The sequence below is a fragment of the Prionailurus viverrinus genome, chromosome D2 (genome assembly GCF_022837055.1).
Source record: "Prionailurus viverrinus isolate Anna chromosome D2, UM_Priviv_1.0, whole genome shotgun sequence".
Classification (NCBI taxonomy): Eukaryota; Metazoa; Chordata; class Mammalia; order Carnivora; family Felidae; genus Prionailurus; species Prionailurus viverrinus.
This window is the reverse complement of record NC_062571.1, coordinates 30583732-30606193: the sequence shown is the minus strand read 5'-3', so window position 1 is coordinate 30606193 and position 22462 is coordinate 30583732. Positions and strand designations below refer to the sequence as shown.

General features: G+C 37.8%; 1 protein-coding gene and 2 pseudogenes across 4 annotated transcripts in view; 2 read left to right on the top strand and 1 right to left on the bottom strand.

Moving 5' to 3' along the window:
- DDX50 (DExD-box helicase 50) overlaps nt 1-22462 on the bottom strand; it is a 40112-nt gene that overhangs the window by 7434 nt on the left and 10216 nt on the right. For 3 of the 4 annotated variants that reach the window (XM_047824464.1, XM_047824465.1, XM_047824466.1), the window contains 7 exons: nt 17651-17800; nt 9587-9748; nt 9006-9125; nt 7932-8005; nt 7548-7707; nt 4348-4482; nt 3142-3186 (listed from right to left, as the gene is read on the bottom strand). In XM_047824464.1, the coding sequence (XP_047680420.1) occupies nt 3142-3186; nt 4348-4482; nt 7548-7707; nt 7932-8005; nt 9006-9125; nt 9587-9748; nt 17651-17800 (846 nt within the window). Of the gene's footprint in view, nt 1-3141; nt 3187-4284; nt 4483-7547; nt 7708-7931; nt 8006-9005; nt 9126-9586; nt 9749-17650; nt 17801-22462 lie in introns of all 4 variants that reach the window. The other variant, XM_047824467.1, reaches the window with a different exon arrangement.
- LOC125148161 (40S ribosomal protein S27-like) lies at nt 247-2015 on the top strand (annotated as a pseudogene).
- LOC125147479 (high mobility group protein B3-like) lies at nt 12455-13060 on the top strand (annotated as a pseudogene).

Here is a 22462-nt window from a genome sequence, read left to right as displayed (position 1 = left end):
CAAGTACACTGAGTACAGGAGATTCTTTTTTTAATGTCCATTAACTATTAGCTAATTAATCTTCCCATTAAATTCAAAGTTTCTGGAACAAAACTGAAAGCCAGAAAACAAAACCAAAAACATATTCAAAGTACATCCATTAAAGTTCCTAAATTTTAGTCTTAGGAGAAATTCTCCGGCTTATTTTGAGGCTCATTATTTCATACTCAGTTTATACACTCTAAAAGAGAGCACTGATTTCTTGGCATGAAACAAGTAGGCCATTAACAAGTAGTGCATTTCTTTCAGCAGTTATATTGACAGAAGCAAGAAGTGAGAGCTAGTGATGAAGATTAAAACCTGTCAACACAGGTGAGGACAAAAATACATAGCCATTGGAAATAATTTGGTCAGGGTAAACAACTCAAGATATACAAATCAGCACTCCTAAGAGCATCACTATGTTATATCTTGCTACATTAACTGTTCATTGTAATCATGAGTTGCCAAGGAAAGTAAATATTAAAATACCCTGTTGGTAAGAGTGAGCAGAGACAAACACATACCACTAGTGGCAATATATGACCAAAGCCTTAAAAATGCACAAACCTTCTGGCCAAGCAATCATCTTAAAAAAGTCATCTTATCCCATATGGTTTCATTCATGTGGAATTTGAGAAACTTAACAGAGGACCATGGGGGGGGGGGGGGGGGAAGAGAAGGGGAAAAAAATAGTTTCAAACAGAGAAGGAGGCAAACCGTAAGAGACTCTTAGATACAGAGAGCAAACAGGGTTGAGGGAGGGCAAGGAGCGGGGGCGGGGTGGGGGGGAGGGTGGGGAAAATGGGTGATGGGCATTGAGGAGGGCACTTGTTGGGACAAGCAATGGGTGTTGTATGTAAGCAATAAAGTATGGGAATCTACTCCCGAAGCCAAGAGCACACTGTATACACTATATGTTAGTTAACCTGACAATATATTATAGTAAAAAACAATAATTAATTAATTAAATAAAAATAAAAATAGAAATAAAAATTAAAAAATCATCTTAAGGGTGCCTTGGCTCAGTCAATTAAGTGTCCGACTCTTGATTTTGGTCATGATCTCACAAGTTAATGCGGCTGAGTGCCACATCATACTCTGTGCTGACAGCTCAGAGCCTGCTTGGGATTCTCTCTCTCCCTCTCTATGCCCCTCCCCTGTGTGTGTGCGCTCTCTCTCTCTCTCTCTCTCTCTCTAAGTAAGTAAGTAAATAAACATTAAAAAAAATTTCATCTTGGGGCCCTGGGTGGCTCAGTCAGTTAAGTGTCCTGGACTCTTGATTTCAGCTTGCGTCATGTTCTCACGGTTCGTGAGTCTGAGCCCCATGCTGGGCTCTGCGCTGGCAGCTAGAAGCCTGCTTTGGATTCTCTATCTCTCCCTCTGCCCTTCCTCCACTCGCATATTTTCTCTCTCTCTCTCTCTTAAAATAAATAAATAAACTTTAAAAAATTCATGTAGGGGCACCTGGGTGGCTCAGCTGGTTAAGTGTTCAACTCTTGGTTTCAGTGCAGGTCATAATCTCACAGTTGGTGGGTTCACGCCCTGTGTAGGTCTCTGTGCTGGCAGCAAGGAGCCTGCTTGGGATTGTCTCTCTTTCCCTCTCTATCTCTGCCCCTTCCCTGCTCTGTCTCTCAAAAAAATAAACATTTAAAAAAAAATTCATCTTGAAGAGATAAACATGGCAATGCATAAAGAGTTAGCTATGCTACCCCTTTTTAGCGATGACAACTTGCCCACAAGAACAAGCCCTTTGTGAAGGACCTCCTGTACCCGTCCCCAGAAGAGAAGAGGAAGGGCAAAAAGAAGCGCCTGGTGCGGGGCCCCAACTCCTACTTCATGGATATGAGGTACCCTGGGTGCTACAAAATCACCACCATCTTCAACCACACACAAACAGTGGTGTGTCTGTGAGCTACTCCACCGTCCTGTGCCAGCCAACAGGAAGAAAAGCAAGGCTTACAGAAGGATGCTCCTTCAGACAGCAACGGCAGTAAAAGCACCCTGAATTAGCATGAGTGGGAAACTATCCTAATAAACAGATTTGGATACAAAAAAACACCCAAAAAACCAAAAAAACGGAGCTAGCTATACCATCATTCATGGCTGTCCTGTTTATAACAGTATATTACTGGAAATAACCTAAATGTCAGAAAACAGAACATTAAGAAAAGTTGACCAGGGGTGCCTGGCTGGCTCAGTCAGTAGAGCACACGACTCTTGATCTCAGCTTCATGAGTTCAAGCCCCACGTTGGGCATAGAGCCTACTTAAAATAAAAATTTTTAAAAAACAAAAGAAAAGAAAAGTTGACCACCCACATGGCCAAATGCAGGGAGCTGTTAAAAAATAACTGTATAGTTGACAAAGGAATGTGTTCATGATATATTCTTAATTTTTAAAAAGACTTAAAAAACAGAATCACCCCCAAATACATCTATAAATATGCACAGTAGTGCAATAGTCAAATTCTATAGTGTAGGAATCTAGTGGACAATCTCTTTCTGCAACAGATAAAATACAAGAAAAATTTTTTAAAGTGACAAAGAAAGGAGCAAGAAACTGCAGATTAAAAGAGACTTAAGAAACATCAAATTATAATGTATGGGTCTTATATTCTAAGATATTCAGGAGACAAAAAAATAAAAAAATATTTAGGAGACAATAGGGAAATTTTAAACACAAAATTAGATGATATTAAGGAATTATGATTTTAGGTATTTGAACTATGGCATTATGATTATGTTTTTAAAAAGTATCCCTAGTAGATATATGGAAATATTTATGGTTGAAATGACAGAATACCTACAATTTCTCTCAAAAGCATACATACAGGAGAGTAGGAAAATGGATGGAAGTGACATGAAACAAACCAGCTGTGAGCTGATCACAACTGCAGCTGGGTGATGGGTACATGAATATTTATTATGCAATTCTATTTTTTATATTTGAAATTACAATAAATGTTTTAAATTATGATATAGCCTAGATATATTCTATAAAGGAAAATTAATTGACTTAGGCATCATAATGATATTGTGACTTCTTTTAAATGACTTCTTTTAAATTACTATTTTAAATGGTTAAATATTCAACTATTTAACAGATTAAATTTTTAAAATACCTGTAACCTTTCTGACTCAGTTGTAGGAACGTCAAAGCAAACACCCTAAAAGCAAAATGAAAAAATTTTTATTTAGATGCAGATGAGTTGAATTTTTACTAATACACTAGTACTTGCTGGTAATCTTACAGCTAAAAAAAAAGAAAGAAAAGATAGGGTGTGGTGTGTCCCATGAATGCTTATAAGATTAAAACAACTAACATATAAATAATGCATGAGAGTGGCTGCTTATTATATTTTCTAAATCTGAAAAGTAAAAAAAATATCTAACAGGAATCTACTACTAAAAATATAGAGTACTCTCTAGAAAAGTTCTTGTAGACACTTTAATGTTGTTCCATGTCCACTGTAAAATGATCCACGTAATAAATTCTTTGGAAAATTTAGTGCTGGAAAATTTCTATCCTGAAGAGATACAGTATTTACCGGATAATGGGAATGATATAACCCAAGATGCTTCTTCTTTGGTACTGGTTGTCAATAAACTGAAAGTTATTTTAATTCTCAAGTACAGCAACTAGCCTGGCCTAAAGATTTTGTTAGATTTTCCATGCCCTTGATATTTTTTCTGAATGCGTTTATTTGTCTCAGATTTGCCACAAAACTTTTTTTAATGGTAATATTAAACTTTGAGAGAAATGATTATTTCCAATAAATAATAAAGTTAATAAATTCTAGGCTAGAATAAACCTATGTAGCAAAGTTGGATGAATAAATATAACATCTTTCCTCAAAACCATTAGAAGAAACAGTCACTAAGATTGGAGATAGTTTTAACTTTGCTGTTTCAAAAATGTATTAAAATTCTTACTTTACTTCACTATCCTCATTAACAACCAAAGCAGGCCACTTAAAAGTCAACACTGCATATTCTCTAAATAACAGAGCTGTTCAGCTGTTGAAATTATAAGTTACTTAGTCATAGAGTAAAACACATACAACCACAGATAATATGTGCACAAAAGCAGAAACTTAGATAACTTGGTTATTAGACCAACTAAGCAGAATGACTTACAGCTTTCTAGAGAAGTAAATTATTTATAAAACTCCCCAAATTTACAACGGGAAACAAACCATCACACAGAGAAAACCGTATTATGCACCCTATTAGCCTTTAAAAAAAAAAAAGAAAAGAAAATCTACTGGACTTTAGAAACATTTATAGTAGTTGATTAAAAAGCTTTTTATTTGTCTAGAAAAACCTACCATATTTCCTTTTAGGAGGCACATTCTGGTAATTTGGGACACAGCATTACTACTCAGCTTTCTGTTAAGTTCTTTCCAAGCGCAACTGACATCCTGTATTTCTTCTGGGCTTTCCAGAGTCATCGTCACAAACCCCTTAAAAATTAAAAGTCACATTATCTTTGGGAAAAAGGCAGCAAAAGTAGGACAATGAAGTTCTAACTTCATGACTTAACTACATTTTTCATGAGACATCAGTATAACACGGCTGCTAAAAAAAAATAACTTCTTTAAAACCGTATTAACAGAAGACTAATGCTTACAGATATTTGAAAGAACAATTCTTCTTTGTGTTGCTGTAAAGACTCATGCTTTAAGAAATAATTAAACTAGAGCACCAGAGGGGCACCTGGGTGGCTCAGTCAGTTAAGCATCTGACTTCAGCTCAAGTCATGATCTCACACTCTGTGAGTTCGAGCCCCACGTCGGGCCCTGTGCTGATAGCTCGGAGCCTGGAGCCTGCTTTGGATTCTATGTCTCCCTCTCTCTCTGCCCACCCCTCCGCTTATGCTCGTCTCTCTCACTATCAAAAATGAATAAATGTTAAAAAAAAACAACAACCTAGAGCATCAGAGAAAAAGTTGTAAAGAATTAAGGAAATGCTGAAAGGGTCAAAGCTTGGAGTGGAAAAACAAGAAGACATAAATCTCTAAACTTTTGAAGGACTATTACATATGCAAAGATTACTTGTTCTGTAAAACTTCACTGGACAGCAAAAGGATCAGCATGAAGAAGATATAGGGAGGGATTCATCTACTTTTTTAAGTAAGCTCTATGCCCACCATGCAACTTGAACTCACAACCCTGAGATCAAGGGTTGCATACTCTACTGACTGAGCCAGCCAGGATCCTCTCATCTATCTAACAAATATCCACTGAGTGTCCCCTATGTATGTGCCAGAGACATAGTAGGTGCTCAAGATATAGCAGTAAATAGTCCTTTCTCTCATGAAGGTTATATTCTAGTGTTGGGAATAGGAGTGGTGGTGATGAGGTGAGGTAGACAGTAAATAAATAAGCAAACATAAACACTAGATAGTAATAAGCATCATGAAGAAAAATAAAGCAAGACAAGGGAATCGAGAGTAAAGGGAAAGGTAAGCTATTTTAGACAGAGTGATCAGGAAAGACCTCTATAATACAGTGATCTATGAAGAGAGACCTAAATAAAGTGAGGGAGGAACCCACGTGGTAAAAAGAAAGAACATATGAAACAGTACAAGTAAGTGCAAAGGTCTTATGTGAAAGTAGGTTTATGTTTGAGTAACAAATAGGTTAGGGTAGCTGAAACAAGGGGAGAATGATGAGATGAGGTCAAAGAGGTACAAAGGGGAAGACCCTGTAGTGCATTTGTGGTAAAGACTCTGGATTTTGGTTTAAACTATAAAAAAATTTCAAACCCACTAACATTGTTTCTAAGATATTTAATCAGAAATTAGATGACCCATCTGCCAAAGAGGGATTCCTTTATTAGATAAGGGCTGGGAATAAATGATCTCTTAGGTACTTCTTAGCCTAAAAGTCTATCAACATTTTCCTAAAAAATATGGCTTAAGTAATTTGCTAAGAAGTATTTGGTGGCAGGGTGGCTGGGTGGCTCAGTGGGTTAAGCAACTGACTCTTGATTTTGGCTCAGGTCATGATCTCAGTTTTGTGAGTTCGATCCCTGCATCAGGCTCTGTGCTGACACTGGAGCCTGCTTGGGACTCTCTCTCTTTGCCCCTCCCCAACTCACACTCTCTCTGTCTCTCTCAAATAAAAAACAAAACAAAACACACACACAAAAAACAAAACCCCAACTACAGAGAGTAAGATACCTTCACAAAGGGAACACATGGCAGTTTCCACTGTAAACAAGTGATCAAACTAAGCAATTTTAGTACTGGAACAATCTGACATCATATGCCTCCTGATGTAATGTAGTATAAAATACATATATATACTATATACAATATAATATACAATATATAATACATATATATATAATATCACCCACAGGGTACTTTGGCCAAAACTATCTAACCTGAATATAAAATCATGCTTTGATGTTACTTCCAGTTTACAGGAAAAGCTGAATAAAGACAAAAGTTACATGATGTATGAAAAATTTCGAGAAAACCAGAAAAATCCAGGTGAGAAGTTTTAGACTCTGATCTAGACAACTAATCTATACTCTTTAAAAAAATAAAAATAAAAATGATGGGAAAATAGTTCCAGATTAAAAGAGAAACATTAACACTAAATGTAACATATGAACTTGAATTGGATCCAGATGGTTTTTTAAAAATGTTCATTTATTTAGAGAGAACAAGAGCAAGTGAGCAGGGGAAAGGCAGACAGAGAGGGAGAGAGAGAATCCCAAGTAGGCTCCATGCTGTCAGTGCAGGGTGCTATGTGGGCCTTGAACTAACAAACTGCAGGGCTCCAACTTATAAACTGTGATATCATGACTTGAGCCTAGATCAAGAGTCAGACACTCAACCGACTGAGCCACTCAGGTGCCCCAAATCCTGATGTTTTTTAGAAATACACAGTGTGCTGGTGGGGGGAGATGGACACGTGAAGTCACTCCCAGCAAAATGACATTTGGCTAAACCATTAACACTTGCCAGATGGAAAACCTCAGACACGCCAGATGTACTCATTTATCCTACACCACCAAATAGTCCAAGTAACTTTATCTGCCCTGCTCTTTTTGTCCCCTCTCCCACCAACTCCTTCTCTCAATCTTTCTCTCTCCACCCAGACATCAGAGTGCTCTCTTATTGATGGGTCCGGTCATCCAGGGACTCTCCTCACTTATACCATGGTGAGTACCTTTTAACTACTTGCAACCAATAGCTCTGATGTGATTTGTTTTGACATCTGACACTGATCTAGCAGGGGACTAGATCAGTAGTGTCACACCATGCACACACCCCTCCACATATACAGGCAATCCTTCCTTTGCGTGGTACTGTGTGAACTGCATAGCATCTATGCTTTGATTTGCATGGTTCCATGGCAACTTACAAAATAAAGAATAGATTCTGGTATGTAAGTTTCAGTTAACACAGTACTGGCAAAGTAAAGGTTTCATGGTTTTCTCTCCAGATAGATGAATTATCTATGGTTCAATTTTAATCTTTTCTCAATCACATAATTTTCTCATAGATTTCTACCTTATCAGAGGTGATCAAAGATCGTGGTTCAAAACTTGATGCACCAGAGATGTGGGCTAATGCTGCAGCCAATGCATCAACTGCCCCTTTCTCTTCAATCAATCTCTGAGCTGATGGTCGGAAAAAATCAACAGCAGCATAAGAAACGGAAGCCAGAGACCTATGGTTTAAAAATAGTACATTTTCTTGGTCAAGACAAATGTAAAAAATTAAAGATAAGAGAATGAATGGGAAAAGAAAGAGCAACGTTTTCGTATTTTAATATAACTAAAAGTCTGCTGATAAAACTGGTGATTAAGTTTTCTGATATTTGAACTAGGAGAGCTTAAAGATGAATAGCCTAATACAAAAGAAAAACTTATTCAGCAAGGTCAGAAAGCATACCTGATGGCATCCATGCTTTTAGATTTAACTAAATCCATTGTAGAAGGAACACCTACACGTTTAAAAGTAATTCCCTGAAAATGAAAGAATTACATTAAAGAAAAATGGAAGTCTTTACAATTAATTCCTAAATTAATATAGTTTGTTGAATTTCCATTTCTTGGACTTAAAGATTTCCAAGCCCCAGTAGATCAAAAGACCTGCTTTTTTTCTAATAAATCATCAATTACAAATTCTAGAAAGAGAAAAAAAATTTAATTGCCCTTAGTTACAATCATGAAATTTCACTTACAAAATAAAGCTGATTCTAAAAGAGGAAAAAAGATGCTGTTTATGTCTATCAACTTTTTTTTCTTATTATCCTATCTCATTTTACAAAGTAGATGAAATAGTGTTTAAAAAACACACATCAAAGGGGCGCCTGGGTGGCTCAGTCGGTTAAGCATCCCACTTGGGTTCAGGTCACGATCTCACAGTTTGTGAGTTCGAGTCCCATGTCGGGCTCTGTGCTGACAGCTCGGAGCCTGGAGACTGCTTCGGATTCTGTGTCTCATTTTCTCTCTGCCCCTCCCCCACTGGTGCTCTGTCTCTCAAAAATAAATAAATGTAAAAAAAAAAGAAAGAAAAACAAAAAACACACATCATAAAAATAGGAAAAAATGTAAAATACCACAAAACAATACAGGCCACAAAAAAATGTACATAATTTCTTATAGAAACTGGCCGTTGTACTATTATTCAATATAATCTTATAAATACACCAAGACTATGTCACAGTCACCCCTTCACAATGCTGGACTATGAGATACTGAAATCACAATGTGCTTCTGATTTTAGAATCAAGGGAGAAATTCAAGGGAAAAATGAGAAAGTCAGCTCTTCTGTCTTCACAATAAAAGCTGTATCAAAACAAAGTCTTGCAGCTCATATAAATTTAGCTCTCCACATGCTTCACATCCAAATGCAGCTTAAACTGAGAAAATAGTTATAAGGATCTATTTGTGAGAACAAATATAAAAAGAGCTCTAATGCACCGTTTAGATAATAAGCCTGAAATAATTTAACTCTACTTACTGCTTTTTGTTCCACATATCGTAGTTGACCTCTTTCTCTTGGTTGATAAAAACATATGCAAATCCCTGTCCGGCCAGCTCTACCTGTGCGTCCAGAACGATGAATATAGGACTCAACATCCTAAAAATAAAAGAGGCATTTTTTAATACTTCTGAAAAAAATCTGGCAAGTAAACAGTCATTCCAACATTCAAAAAATAATGCTAATAATAACAAAACTACTACCACCAATAAATATATTATTTCAATCTTGTTGCTCTGTCAACATTCCAAAGAACTTTTATGCTGAATTTTTGGATAAAAGAAATAGGATTTTTTTTAATCCACCTAATCCCAGGGCTCTTCATATGACAACTTTTTATAATTCCTTTGCATGATTCCACGCTTTAAATCCAAAAAGGAAAGTTAATCATTTGCTAAGGCATCAGATTCTGACTAATTTAACACTGCATTAATAAAAAAATGGCTAAGAGGAAGAACAGATAACATATTTTGCATATCCCAGGCAACATCTTGTAAATAAGCAAAATGGCGATTTATACAGTTGTTCTTCTATTCTGTAAATAAAATCTCATTTCTTACCTGGGGAGGAGAACTTTGAATCACCAGGTCCACCTCAGGTATGTCCAAACCACGGGCAGCCACATTGGTTGCCACCAAAACTTTAAAACTACCTTCTCTGAAGCCTTTCAGGGTAATTTCTCTTTGTGACTGTGCTATGTCCCCATGTAAACACTGGGCATTCTATTTGACAAAAGAGAAAAAGTAAGTGTACAACTCACACTTGCAATTGATAGCACCATAACACCATACAGTCTGTACTCTTTTTTTGTTACTTAAAAAAAAAATTTTTGGGGCGCCTGGGTGGCGCAGTTGGTTAAGCGTCCGACTTCAGCCAGGTCACGATCTCGCGGTCCGTGAGTTCGAGCCCCGCGTCGGGCTCTGGGCTGATGGCTCAGAGCCTGGAGCCTGTTTCCGATTCTGTGTCTCCCTCTCTCTCTGCCCCTCCCCCGTTCATGCTCTGTCTCTCTCTGTCCCAAAAATAAATAAATGTAAAAAAAAAAAAAATTTTTTTTTTTTTAAATAATCTCTACACCCTGTGTAGGGCTTGAACTCACAACCCCAAGATCAAGAATCAGATGCTCCACTGACTGAGACAGCCAGGTGCCCCAATCTTATTTTCTGGTAATTACATGATGCATGCTTATTGTTCAAAAAGAGCAAATATTACAGAAACTAAATATTTAATTTAAAATGTAAAAGCTTCCCTTAATATCAGCCTCATAATAATTGACTAACCATTTGGTGAATATTCCTCCAGATATTGTTTTAAAAAAACATACAAGACACACAACCCACACATAACGGCATATACTATAATATTATATATTTATTTATAAAAATGGGATCATACTATATACATATATGTATTATTTCAAAACAATGAAATACTTTATAAATTTACTACCTTAGCCATTTTTCTACATCTATAGATATAACTCTACTTAATCTTTAAAAACTGGTGGGGCGCCTGGGTGGCGCAGTCGGTTAAGCGTCCGACTTCGGCCAGGTCACGATCTCGTGGTCCGTGAGTTCGAGCCCCGCATCGGGCTCTGGGCTGATGGCTCAGAGCCTGGAGCCTGTTTCCGATTCTGTGTCTCCTTCTCTCTCTGCCCCTCCCCCGTTCATGCTCTGTCTCTCTCTGTCCCAAAAATAAATAAACGTTGAAAAAAAAAAATTTAAAAACTGGATATGATTTCTTCATATGGATGCAATGTCATATATTTTAGCAATATCCTACTGATGTTTGGGTCATATGCAAGTTTTCATCTTTCATAATACTACAAGTACTATACTCTAAGTACTTTGTACTTATACCTCTGGACCACTCAGTATATGTGTATTTCAGTAGGAAACATATCTAGAAGTTGAATTTTGAGGTCAAAAATTATAAACATTTGGTGCACCTGAGTGGCTCAGTCGGTTGCATGTCTGACTCAATTTCAGCTCAGGTCATGATCCCAGGGTCATGGGACTAAGCCCTGCATCACGTTCCATGCTGAGCATGGAGGCTGCTTAAGAATCTCTCCCTCTTTCCCTCTACCCCTCTCCCCATCACCCCACTAAAAATAAATAAATAATATTTAAAATTATAAACATTTAACACTTTAATAGCTATTGTAAAAGTGTATTATAAAAAGAGGTTGTGCCCATTTACTCTTCAAACTTTATGAGTCTTTACTTCATCATAACCTGCCTACCCTGTGTATTGTGAATCATTACCATCTTTGTAAATCTAATCATTTAGGCAAAAATGATTTCCCAATGTTTTAATTTACATTTCTATAGTATTTAGTGAAGTTGAGCCTTCTTTATGTGATTTATATATTACCTTTCATTTGTACTGAAAATAATTTTCCTATTATAATATAAACATATTTCCTAGAATTCTAGCCACTATTAAAATTAAAAAGTTTATAACAGTCCACACCTAAACCTTAGTAACCAAGTCTTAAGCATTCATGAATGAATTCACATACTTGGTGTGCACCAGATTCTGGAACAATCACGAAGCAACAGCCCTGGGATAGACAAGCTGACAGGCATTTTCAATACAGTATGATGATATATACTATGACCGGGTGCAGGCTGCTATAGGAATACTTACAAGGGAAGCCTAACTTAATTTTGTTTAAGGGTAAGGCAGCACTGAAGCTGAGACCTGACAGATAATAAGGAACCAGTAGTCAGGTAGAAGGAGAGCAGGAGGCTAGGGAGTTTTGGGCAAAAAAAACTTCATACATGAACAGGGTGTCTTGAGGATCTACAATATTTGAGTATTGATAAAGCATAGTGTGTAAAGGGAAAAGTGATGAGAGATGAGGCTGGAAAGGAATATGAATTATATCCTGAGAACAATATGAAACAACTGAATGATTGTAAACAGGATTATCATGAACACATTCAGATTATCATGAACATATTTGCATTATAGAAGGAACACTCTGATTATAATGTATAGAATGTATTAGAAAATGGCAAAACAGAAAGACAAAAGCTAGAGACCTAGGTAGCAGGCTGTTGTAGAATTCAAAAGACGTATCCGTGGCCTCACCAAGGCAGTGCCAATCACCCTCTATGCATTCAACTAATACTTTATAACCTACGAAATGTCAGACACCAGGGATAAAATTGCAAACAAAAATAAGACTGCCTCTGTCCTCATGGTCTTTATACTCTGGTAGGGGAGATGGAAGTTAATCAAATTATGAGACACACAAATTTAGCCAACAACCATAATCGATGCACGGGTATAAGAGGCAAAGAGCATTTATAAGAGGGCAATCCTATACTGGGGAAACAGCAGAGAAGAGAACAGAGGTCTCTGCCCTCACATGGCCACTGTTTGATGGGGAGCTTGTCAATCAGCAAGATAAATGTTGTAAAGTCAGGATGGCTAAAGGTGATCACGAGAAACCAAAGAGCAAGATGTCTGCTTATGCCTCTTTGTGCAGACATGCAGAGAGGAACCTAAGAAGAAAAACCCAGAGGTCCCTGTCAATTTTGCAGAATTTTCCAAGAAGTGCTCTGAGAGGTGGAAGATAACATCTGGGAAAGAAAAGTCTAAAGTTGATGAAATGGCAAAGGCAGATGAAATGCACTATTATTGGAAAATGAAGAATTATGGACCAGCTAAGGGAGGCAAGAAGAAGGACCCTAATGCCCCCAAAGGCTATCTGGATTCTTCCTGTTCTGTTCAGAATTCTGCCCCAAGATCAAATCTACAAACCCTGGTATCTCCATTGGAGACACGGCAAAGAAGCTGGGTGAAATGGGGAATAACTTAAGTGACAGTGAAAAGCAGCCTTACAACAATAAGGCAGCAAAACTGAAGGAGAAGTAGAGAAGAAGGATGTCGCTGACAATAAGTCCCAAGGAAAGTTTGATGGCACAAAGGGTCCTGCTAAAGTTGCCAGGGAAAAGGTGGAAGAAGATGAGGAGGAGGAGGAGGAGGAGGCAGAGGCAGAGGCGGCGGAGGCGGGGGAGGAGGAATAAAAAAGGAGGAGGAATATAAAAACCGTTTATCTGTTAAAAAAAAAAAAAAAAAAAAAAAAAGGACAATCTGACCTAGTTTGGAGCAAGGAAGAATTCCCTGAGAGTGGTGCTCTAGACTTTTATCTGAAAGATAAGTAGGAGTTGCTAGGCAAGGAAGATTACAAGTTCAAGAGCCCTGTGGTGTGAGGAAACATGGCAGATATGGAAGAGTGTACAGAAATGACAGGAAAGTATAATAAGATGAAGTTGGAAAGGTAAGTAGGGGGCTAAGCCATAAATGAATTCAAGAACTACTGTCAGATGAAACTGGGGGGACCTGGTGAAGAAAGGAGAAATGAGGTATAAAGGAAAGAAGCATTATCTTGACTCCCAGATTTTAATTTTCTGCAACAGTAGTAAGAAAGAAATGGACCATTTTCAGCCATGGAAGATAGAATCTAAAAATACTTTGTGGCTGGGGCGCCTGGGTGGCTCAGTCAGTTAAGCATCCGACTTTGGCTCAGGTCATGATCTCGCAGTTCACAAGTTCGAGTCCCATGTTGGGCTTTGTGCTGACAGCTCAGAGCCTGGAGCCTGCTTCGGATTCCTCTCTGACATTCCTCCCTCTCTGACATTCCCCAGACGCTCTCTCTCTCCCAAGAATAAATAAACACTTTAAAAAGAAGTCAAAAGCAAACATATGTTAAACAGTTGGGACAGTTTCTCATAGTGAAATTTTCAAATTCCCTTTATTTTTTTCAAAAAAATTTTTTTTAACGTTTATTCATTTTTGAGAGACAGAGAGAGACAGAGCATGAGCAGGGAAGGGGCAGAGAGAGGGAGACACAGAATCCAAAACAGGCTCCATGCTCTGAGCTGTCAGCACAGAGCCCTGATGCAGGGCTCGAACTCACAAACTGCAAGATCCTGACCGGAGCCAAAGTCAGATGCTCAACCAACTGAGCCACCCAGGCACCCCTCAAATTCCCTTTAAAAACATTTGATACAACATTGATTTTTTTCTTGATAATTAGTCCTAAGAAGGGACATAATACATTAATAATGCCAATGATGGGGGTACCTGGCTGGTTCAGTTGGTGAGCATACGACTCTTGATCTTGAGGTTTTGAGTTGGAGCCCCATGTTGGTGTAGTGATAAAATAAAAAAACAAAAAACAAAAAAAAAAACCACAGTGATGGTTTCCAGGTCTCTAACATCTGAGTAAATTATTTTCCAAAAGGGGCGCCTGGGTGGCGCAGTCGGTTAAGCGTCTGACTTCAGCCAGGTCACGATCTCGCGGTCTGTGAGTTCGAGCCCCGCGTCAGGCTCTGGGCTGATGGCTCAGAGCCTGGAGCCTGTTTCCGTTTCTGTGTCTCCCTCTCTCTGCCCCTCCCCTGTTCATGCTCTGTCTCTCTCTGTCCCAAAAATAAAAAAATAAACGTTGAAAAAAAAAATTTAAAAAAAAAATTATTTTCCAAAAGTTTGTGTGTGTGTGCGCATATGTGCGCACGCGTGTGTGTGTGTAGGTTTGTTTAGAATTAAGAAAGCATTTTTCTTGGTAAAATCTGACCTTAAGGAAAAAAATAGTTAAAAATAAAGAAAATAACCACTGAAGTTCCCTCAACAGTCCCTAAAATCCTGTATCACCTATAATGATATGCTACTATTTTTGACCTAAACAGTAAACGCAGAGCAGAAACTGCATTGCTCTCAGCCACAGAAGCCGATTATCGTCCAGTAAGCAGGGGAATTCTTACCCAGCTTCTGCAGCAAGGCAGTTCCTCCCTAGGAGACAGAACAAGAGTGGCTGCAACACTGCTGCTGCTAGGTGTTCTAAGGCAGTACCAGGAAAGGTGAATCAACCACCCTCAATCACTTTCACCATTTGGCATCTGTGTAACCGTATACAAAGCTAAAACTACACAATTAGTTAAAATGATACTGAGGAAGATGTTGACAGAATAGTCTTTGAATCTCTCGTTCTCCCATAAAAACAAATAGAGCAACTGTATAACAAAATTAAAAATCCACAGACATCTATGACAAAACTAAGTGAAAGTATTTTCATGATTTCCAAAACATGAGCAGGTAGGGACAGATGTGTGTGTATGTATGAGGTGGGGAGATTTGCTGGTCCTAAGAACAGATACTCCCTGCAAAGCCTAACGGACCAATTTGAGAACAGCAGCTGAACGTGGCAGAGTTTTTGTACACTCAATGGTGATTCCAGAGGATTCTAAGAATCCAGAGGTAAGATCTGGAAGAGGCTGGAGCAGCCTGGACCCTATGTAAACTTTCAAAACTAATAAGCCAATGTTTCCTTGCCAGGAAGAGCTCCACACTGAGGAGAAAGCGTTGGACCTAGGATCCAAACTGAGGATTACAGAAGCAAAGGAATAGAAGATCCGCATAAAAATGAGGGAAGGGGCGCCTGAGTGGTTCAGTTGAAGCGTCCAACTCTTGATTTCAGGGCTCAGGTCATGATCCCACAGTTTGTGGGTTTGAGCCCTGTGTCAGGCTCTACACAGACAGTACAGAGCCTGCTTGGGATTCTCTCTCTTTCTCATTCTCTGCCCCTCCTCCCCCCACCCTCTCAAAATAAATAACTTTCAAAAAAAGTTAGGGAAAAGACAGCCAGAGCTCAGAAAGTGGGATATGCTTTACTCCAAAAACAATGGCAAAACATACTTAAGATACTGAAGGAAAGGAAATATGAACCAAGTATTTTAATATCCAGCCAAATGATTTTCAGGTATCATTACAAATCACAATCTATTATCAACAGGTAATATTATTCCCATAAGCCCTTCTTCAAGAATCTACTATGCCACTCTCAGACAACAAAATTGACTGGAGAGACACTGACATAAAAACTAAGGAGTTTTTTTATGAGTTTTTTTTAAGTTTAAAAACTTTTTTAAGAGTTTTTAAAGAGAAAGAACTATGCATTATACACTCTTATAACATAGTTTTGCCCTAAATAAACAAACAAACCTGAATTTCCAGGAAATACAGAAGACGACAGAGGAACATGTTAAATGACTTCACAGGGAAGCAATACTCTAGATGATGGAAACTTGGGTTTCTTAAATAACAAAAAAGATGATGCACCTGAGTGGCTTAGTTGGTTAAGCATCCAACTCTGAATCTTGGCTCAAGTCATGATCTCACACTCGTGAGACTGAGACCCACATTCTTAAGATTCTCTCTCTCCCTCTGCCTCTCTTGTGCTCTCAAAAAATAAAAAAATACACGAAAAAAAAAGCTACAAGAAAAAAACAGATGAGAAAGGAATCCATACATTATTAAAGAGATACATTGAGGGGTTCCTGGGTGGCTCAGCTGGATAAGCGACTAACTTCAGCTCAGGTCATAATCTCACAGTTCCTGAGTTCAAACCCCGCATCAGGCTCTCTGCCAGCTTCAGATCCTCTGTCCCCCCTCACTCTCTGCCCCTCCCCACTCATGCTCTCTCTCAAAAATAAACATTAAAAAAAGTAAAAAAAGAAAGAGATATAATAAAATCACACAATTTACGAATCTTATTTGAATCTACAAAAGAAAACTATAAAAACAAAAACTATAGGGGCCCCTAGGTGGCTCAGTCGGTTGAGCATCCAGCTTCAGCTCAGGTCATGATCTCACAGTTTATGAGTTCGAGCCCCACGTGGGGCTCTGTGGGGACAGCTCAGAGTCTGGAGCCTGCTTCAGATTCTGTGTCTCCCTCTCTCTCTGGCTCTCACTTGCTCATGTACTCTCTCTCTCTCTCAAAACTAAACAAACATTTAAAAAAATGTTTTTAAACAAAAACTATAAAAGAAAAAAAGCAATCATGAGGCAATTCACAATTTGAACACAAATTGACATTTGAAAATATTAATTACTATTAATTTTTTAGATGTGGTAACATTATTATAGGTTTAAAAAAATTCAGGGGCGCCTGGGTGGCGCAGTCAGTTAAGCGTCCGACTTCAGCCAGGTCACGATCTCGCGGTCTGTGAGTTCGAGCCCTGCGTCAGGCTCTGGGCTGGTGGCTCAGAGCCTGGAGCCTGCTTCCGATTCTGTGTCTCCCTCTCTCTCTGCCCCTCCCCCGTTCATGCTCTGTCTCTCTCTGTCTTAAAAATAAATAAACGTTGAAAAAAAAATTAAAAAAAAAAATTCCTTTCTTTTAGAGACACATACCCAAAAATTTATAATATGTAATAATATGTTATCTAGGGTTTGCATAAAAATAATTCAGGAGCAGGAAGTGAGTGGGCATTTGGATGAAATAAGGTTAATTGTTGCAGTTGATCCATTCATTCAATAAACATTTGTAATTCATTTTATAACACAGCTTTCAACTATTACCCACTCTTACCCACAGGAATTCATTTTGTTTCAACCTTTATATTTTCAAGATCAATTTATGCAAAGTCTTGAAAAACCTTCTCATGAAAATGGGTAGAATTCTATCCTCACTTAAAAGATCATGAAAGCTTGGCTATAACTTCCTTCTGAATTAGATTCAATTCTAAAAATACTGTCAAACCTGGTCCACAAAGGACAATATTTTCCTTCAGTGAGTCATCCCTATAATCTCAATTAGAGAAGCATCAGAAAAGACTTACCTGTTTTATGTGTGGATTCATGGCCATTTCAGTTACATTCTTTTTGGTCTCACAGAAAATAATAGCCCTCCCTTCAGACCCACTGTAGACTTGAAGGACATCTCCAATAACTGCTGGCCTCTGAGACCAATGGCACTGGATGGCCAAATGCTTTGAGGAAAGAAAATACCAATTATCTGTTTCATTAAAATTAGTGAAAATGACTTCCCTTGTATATTTTTTTCCTAATCTTTTCAAGAATTGGCCTTTCTGGGAGACAATAAAACAACAATTCTTCTGAACCCCATTTGAAAACAATATACAAACGGCCATCAATAGGTGAAGGGATATATAAACTAGTATATTTATACAATGTAATACTACTCAGTAATTAAAAGGAACTAAAAACTAAAAGAGAAAAGAATCAACTACTGATACATGCAACAATATGGATTAATCTCAAAACACGTTAGGTAAATGAAGTTTTACAGAAAGAGAACACACATAGTAGGATTCCATTTATATCAAGTTCTAGAATAGGCATAACTAATCTATGTAGAAAAAATCAGAACAGTGGCTGTCCCTGGATGGGGGACTTCACTGAGCAGGGCCATGAGGGAAATTTCTGGGATGATGGTAATATTTCTACATGTGGTTAGGAGGTTAGGTTATATACATTTATGAATTTGTCAAAACTAAACAAATATACTTGAAATTCTGGCTTTTTAATATGTAAATCTCATCTTTAAAAATTGCAAATATTACATTAAACCCAAAAATATGCTAACTGAAAGAAGCCCAACACAAAAAGGTCATGTACTGTATGACTACATTTATATGAAGCATCAAGAATAGGTAAGTCCATAGGGACAGAAAGCAGATTGTTGATGCCAGAGGCTATGCAAAGGGGATGATGGGGAGCAACTGCTTAATGATTATTGGGTTTCCTTTTGGGGTGATGATGTGTTTCGGAAGTAGACAAAAGCTATGGTTGCACAACATCATGAATATATACATGCTATACAGTTAATTTTGTGAATTTTGCCTCAGAAACTTTGTAGGGGTGCCTACTGAAACTGGGTGTTTCAGTTGGCTGAACATCTGACTCTTGATTTTGGCTCAGGTCATGATCCCAGGGTAGTGGGATTAAGCCCTGCATCAGACTCTGCACTGAGCTTTGGAGCATGCTTAAGATTCTCTCTCTCCCTCTGCCCCTCTTGCACACTCTCTCAAATAAAAATAAATAAATAAATAAATAAATAAATAAATAAATAAATAAATAAAAACAAATTTATAATATGAGCATATGGGTGCTCACTGTAAAATTGTTTTGACTTTTCAGTGTTTGAAAATTTTCATGACAAAATGTTGGGAGGGGTACCTGGCTGGCTCAGTTAGTAGAGCATGTGACAGTTAAACTCCAGGTTGTGAGTTAAAGCCCCATCCTGGGTATAGAGATAACTTAAAAAATAAAATCTGTAGGGACGCGTGGGTGGCTCAGTCAGTTAAACATCCAGCTTCGGCTCAGGTCATGATCTCGCAGTCTGTGAGTTTCAGCCCCACGTCAGGCTCTGTGCTGACAGCTCTGAGCCTGGAGCCTGCTTCAGATTCTGGGTTTCCTTCTCTCTCTGCCCTTCCCCTGCTCGCACTCTCTCAAAAAAATAAACATTAAAAAAAATTTTTTTTAACAAAATAAAATCTTTAATCAGGCTCCACACTGAGTATGCAGTCTGCTTGAGATTCATTCTCTCTCTCTCTCTCAATTGCTCTCTGCCTCCCCCACTCTCACAGGCTTTCTTTCTCTCAAAATAAATAAATAAATAAACTTAAAAAATATTTTAAAAAATAAAAATAAAAATCTTTTAAAAATGCTCGGGATAAAATTGTGTATTCTAAATCTGTGCATTTTAACATGTATTATATTCCAATTGCTATTGTATATTCTAAATCTGTGCACTTTAACATGTATTATATCTCAATAAAATTGTTTTTAAAATGTAACACAGGGGCACCTGGATGGCTTAGTAAGTTAAACATCCGACTCTTGGAGAACTTGGGTGGCTCAATTGGTTGAGCATCCAACTGCAGCTCAGGTCATGATCTCGTGGCATGAGTTCAAGCCCTGCCTCAGGCTCTGTGCTGACAGCTCAGAGCCTGAAGCCTGCTTCAGATTCTGCGTCTCCCTCTCTCTCTGCCCATCCCCACTTGCACTCTGTCTCTGTCTCTCTCTCAAAAATAAACATTTAAAAAGAAAACAAGAAAAACAAAAAAACATGAGACTTGATATCAGCTCAGGTCGTGATCTGGTATCTCACAGACATAAAATCAAGCCCCAGGTCAGGCTCCACGCTCAGTTTGAGATTCTCTCTCTGCCCTTACCCACTTGTGCAGGTATGTGCATGCTCTCTCTCTCTCTCAAAATAAATAAACATTTAAAATAATAATAATAAAAATAGGGCATCTGGGTGGCTCTCAGTCTGTTAAGTGGCCAACAATTGATGTCAGCTCAGGTCATGATGTGATTTATGGTTTGAGCCCCAAGTCAGGTTCCATGCTGATAGGGCAGAGCTTGCTTGGGATTCTCTCTCTCACCCTCTCTCTCTGCCCCTTCCCTGCTCCCACAGGTGTGCGCACACATGCGCACGCACTCTCTCTCAAAATAAACTTTAAAAAAATTATAATAAAACATAATACAAATTAATTATACAGCACCTGGAAAATAGAGAAAAGAACAAAGAAAATGAAGAATCTTTTGTACCACCTATGACATTCCTGCTTCTTCACCATGGTTTAAAAAAACAAAAAAACAAAACAAGAACCTAAATCTGACCAAGCCTCACAATCCAAACATCAATTCACAGGAAAATGAAAGCGGAATAACATGTTAAATAACACCACAGGGTTGCCAATTACCAAAATTAAGACTGTGGGAAATGTATCATTTGAAAAATGATCATGGGGGCGCCTGGGTGGCGCAGTCGGTTAGGCGTCCGACTTCAACCAGGTCACGATCTCGCGGTCCGTGAGTTCGAGCCCCGCGTCAGGCTCTGGGCTGATGGCTCAGAGCCTGGAGCCTGTTTCCGATTCTGTGTCTCCCTCTCTCTCTGCCCCTCCCCCGTTCATGCTCTGTCTCTCTCTGTCCCAAAAATAAATTTAAAAAAAACGTTGGGAAAAAAAAAAAAAAGAAAAGAAAAATGATCATGTCCTTTTAATAAAAAAAAATTGTAAAAATAAAGTGACAGAGGAACCTGTAGATTATAAGATTTAAGAGAAATATAAACCAGTGGCAATTCAAAGATCTTATTTGGATCCAAACTGAAACTATATAAAAAAAAAAAAAAAAAAAGACAACTAAGGTAACAAGGGCACTAGATATTCAATAATATTAAATTATTGGGTTTTTTTCTAATGTGATAACTTTGTAATTTTTGTTTTTTAAAGAACACTTATTCTTTTCAAAATATAAACAATTACATGAAGATGAAATGACGACAAGATTGCTTCCAATGTAGGAATGAAGAATGTATGGGGGTATAGAAAAGATCATCATTAAAGCCTAGTGATGAGGGCCCCTGGGTGGCTCAGAGGGTTAAGCGTCAGACTCTTGGATTCAGCTCAGGTCATGGCCGCACAGTTCATGGATTTGAGCCCCACAGCAGGTTCTGTGCTGACAGCACAGAGCCTGCGTGGGATTCTCAGTCTCCCTCTCTCTCTGCCCCTCCCCTGCTCTTGCTGTCTCTCTCTCTCTCTCTCTCTCAAAAATAAAATAAACAAACATTAAAAGAAAAAAAAAAAAGCCTGGTGATGGGTACATCGAGTCCCTCATAATATTCGATTTCTGCATATGTTTGAAAACTTCCTTAATAAATTTTTTTCACTGATGCATTGTATTCTTATAAAATTTTCAACCATTACAAAATGTAAAAGTTTCCTTTGACTATCCCATACTACAAAAATCTTCTTTCCCAAAAGTAATTATTGGTTTGATGTTTATCCTTCCAGACTATCTTTATACATTTACATAAATACCTAAAGAATCCATTTAGCATTATTTGTGTATTTTTTGTACACACAAAAATACAGTGTAATTCTGTACATATCACTTTGTAATTTGCTTTTATCACTCAAATTCATTCTTTTCAACCATTCCATTGTACTTATACATTATACCATTGTTTAGCCTATTTTTATTTGCATATATATATATACGTACATCTATTAAACAGAAAGTGACATACATGGTACCTACCATAAATAGTGCAAATGCCATCTTTAATCCTTTCTTTTTTGTGTCTTTTGTTTGTTTGTTTTGTTTTTGCAAGTCAGCTCTAAGTCCAATGCAGGGCTGGAACTCAAAACCCTGCGATCAAACGTCACATGCACTACCAACTGAGCCAGTCAGGCACCCCTTTCATTCTTTTTAAAAATATATACACTACTGGTTTAAATTTTTATGGAGTGAAAATTATCAACATTTTCCTTCTGACTTTATGTTTAGAAAAGCTTTCCCTTCCATGAAATCAAAAAATTGTTCATCTACACCTGCTTTAAATTTTATGGTTCACTTTTTAAAATTCTTTTGAGACCTTTTTGGTATAGGGTATGAGATGAAGCTCTAACTATTATCAGCACTATTCTCTTCATATTGATATAAACTGTCTCCTTTGTCACTTTCTACATACTTCAAGTCCTTCTCTATGGCTGCTTGTAGAGTATCTCTTGTTAGGACTTGCTTATTTACGTATTTTCTTCTACTTATTCTATTCTGCTCCTTAATCTCAGACCATAGAAATACATAGGTATCTTACTGACTAAAGGTGAAAAAAGAGATTT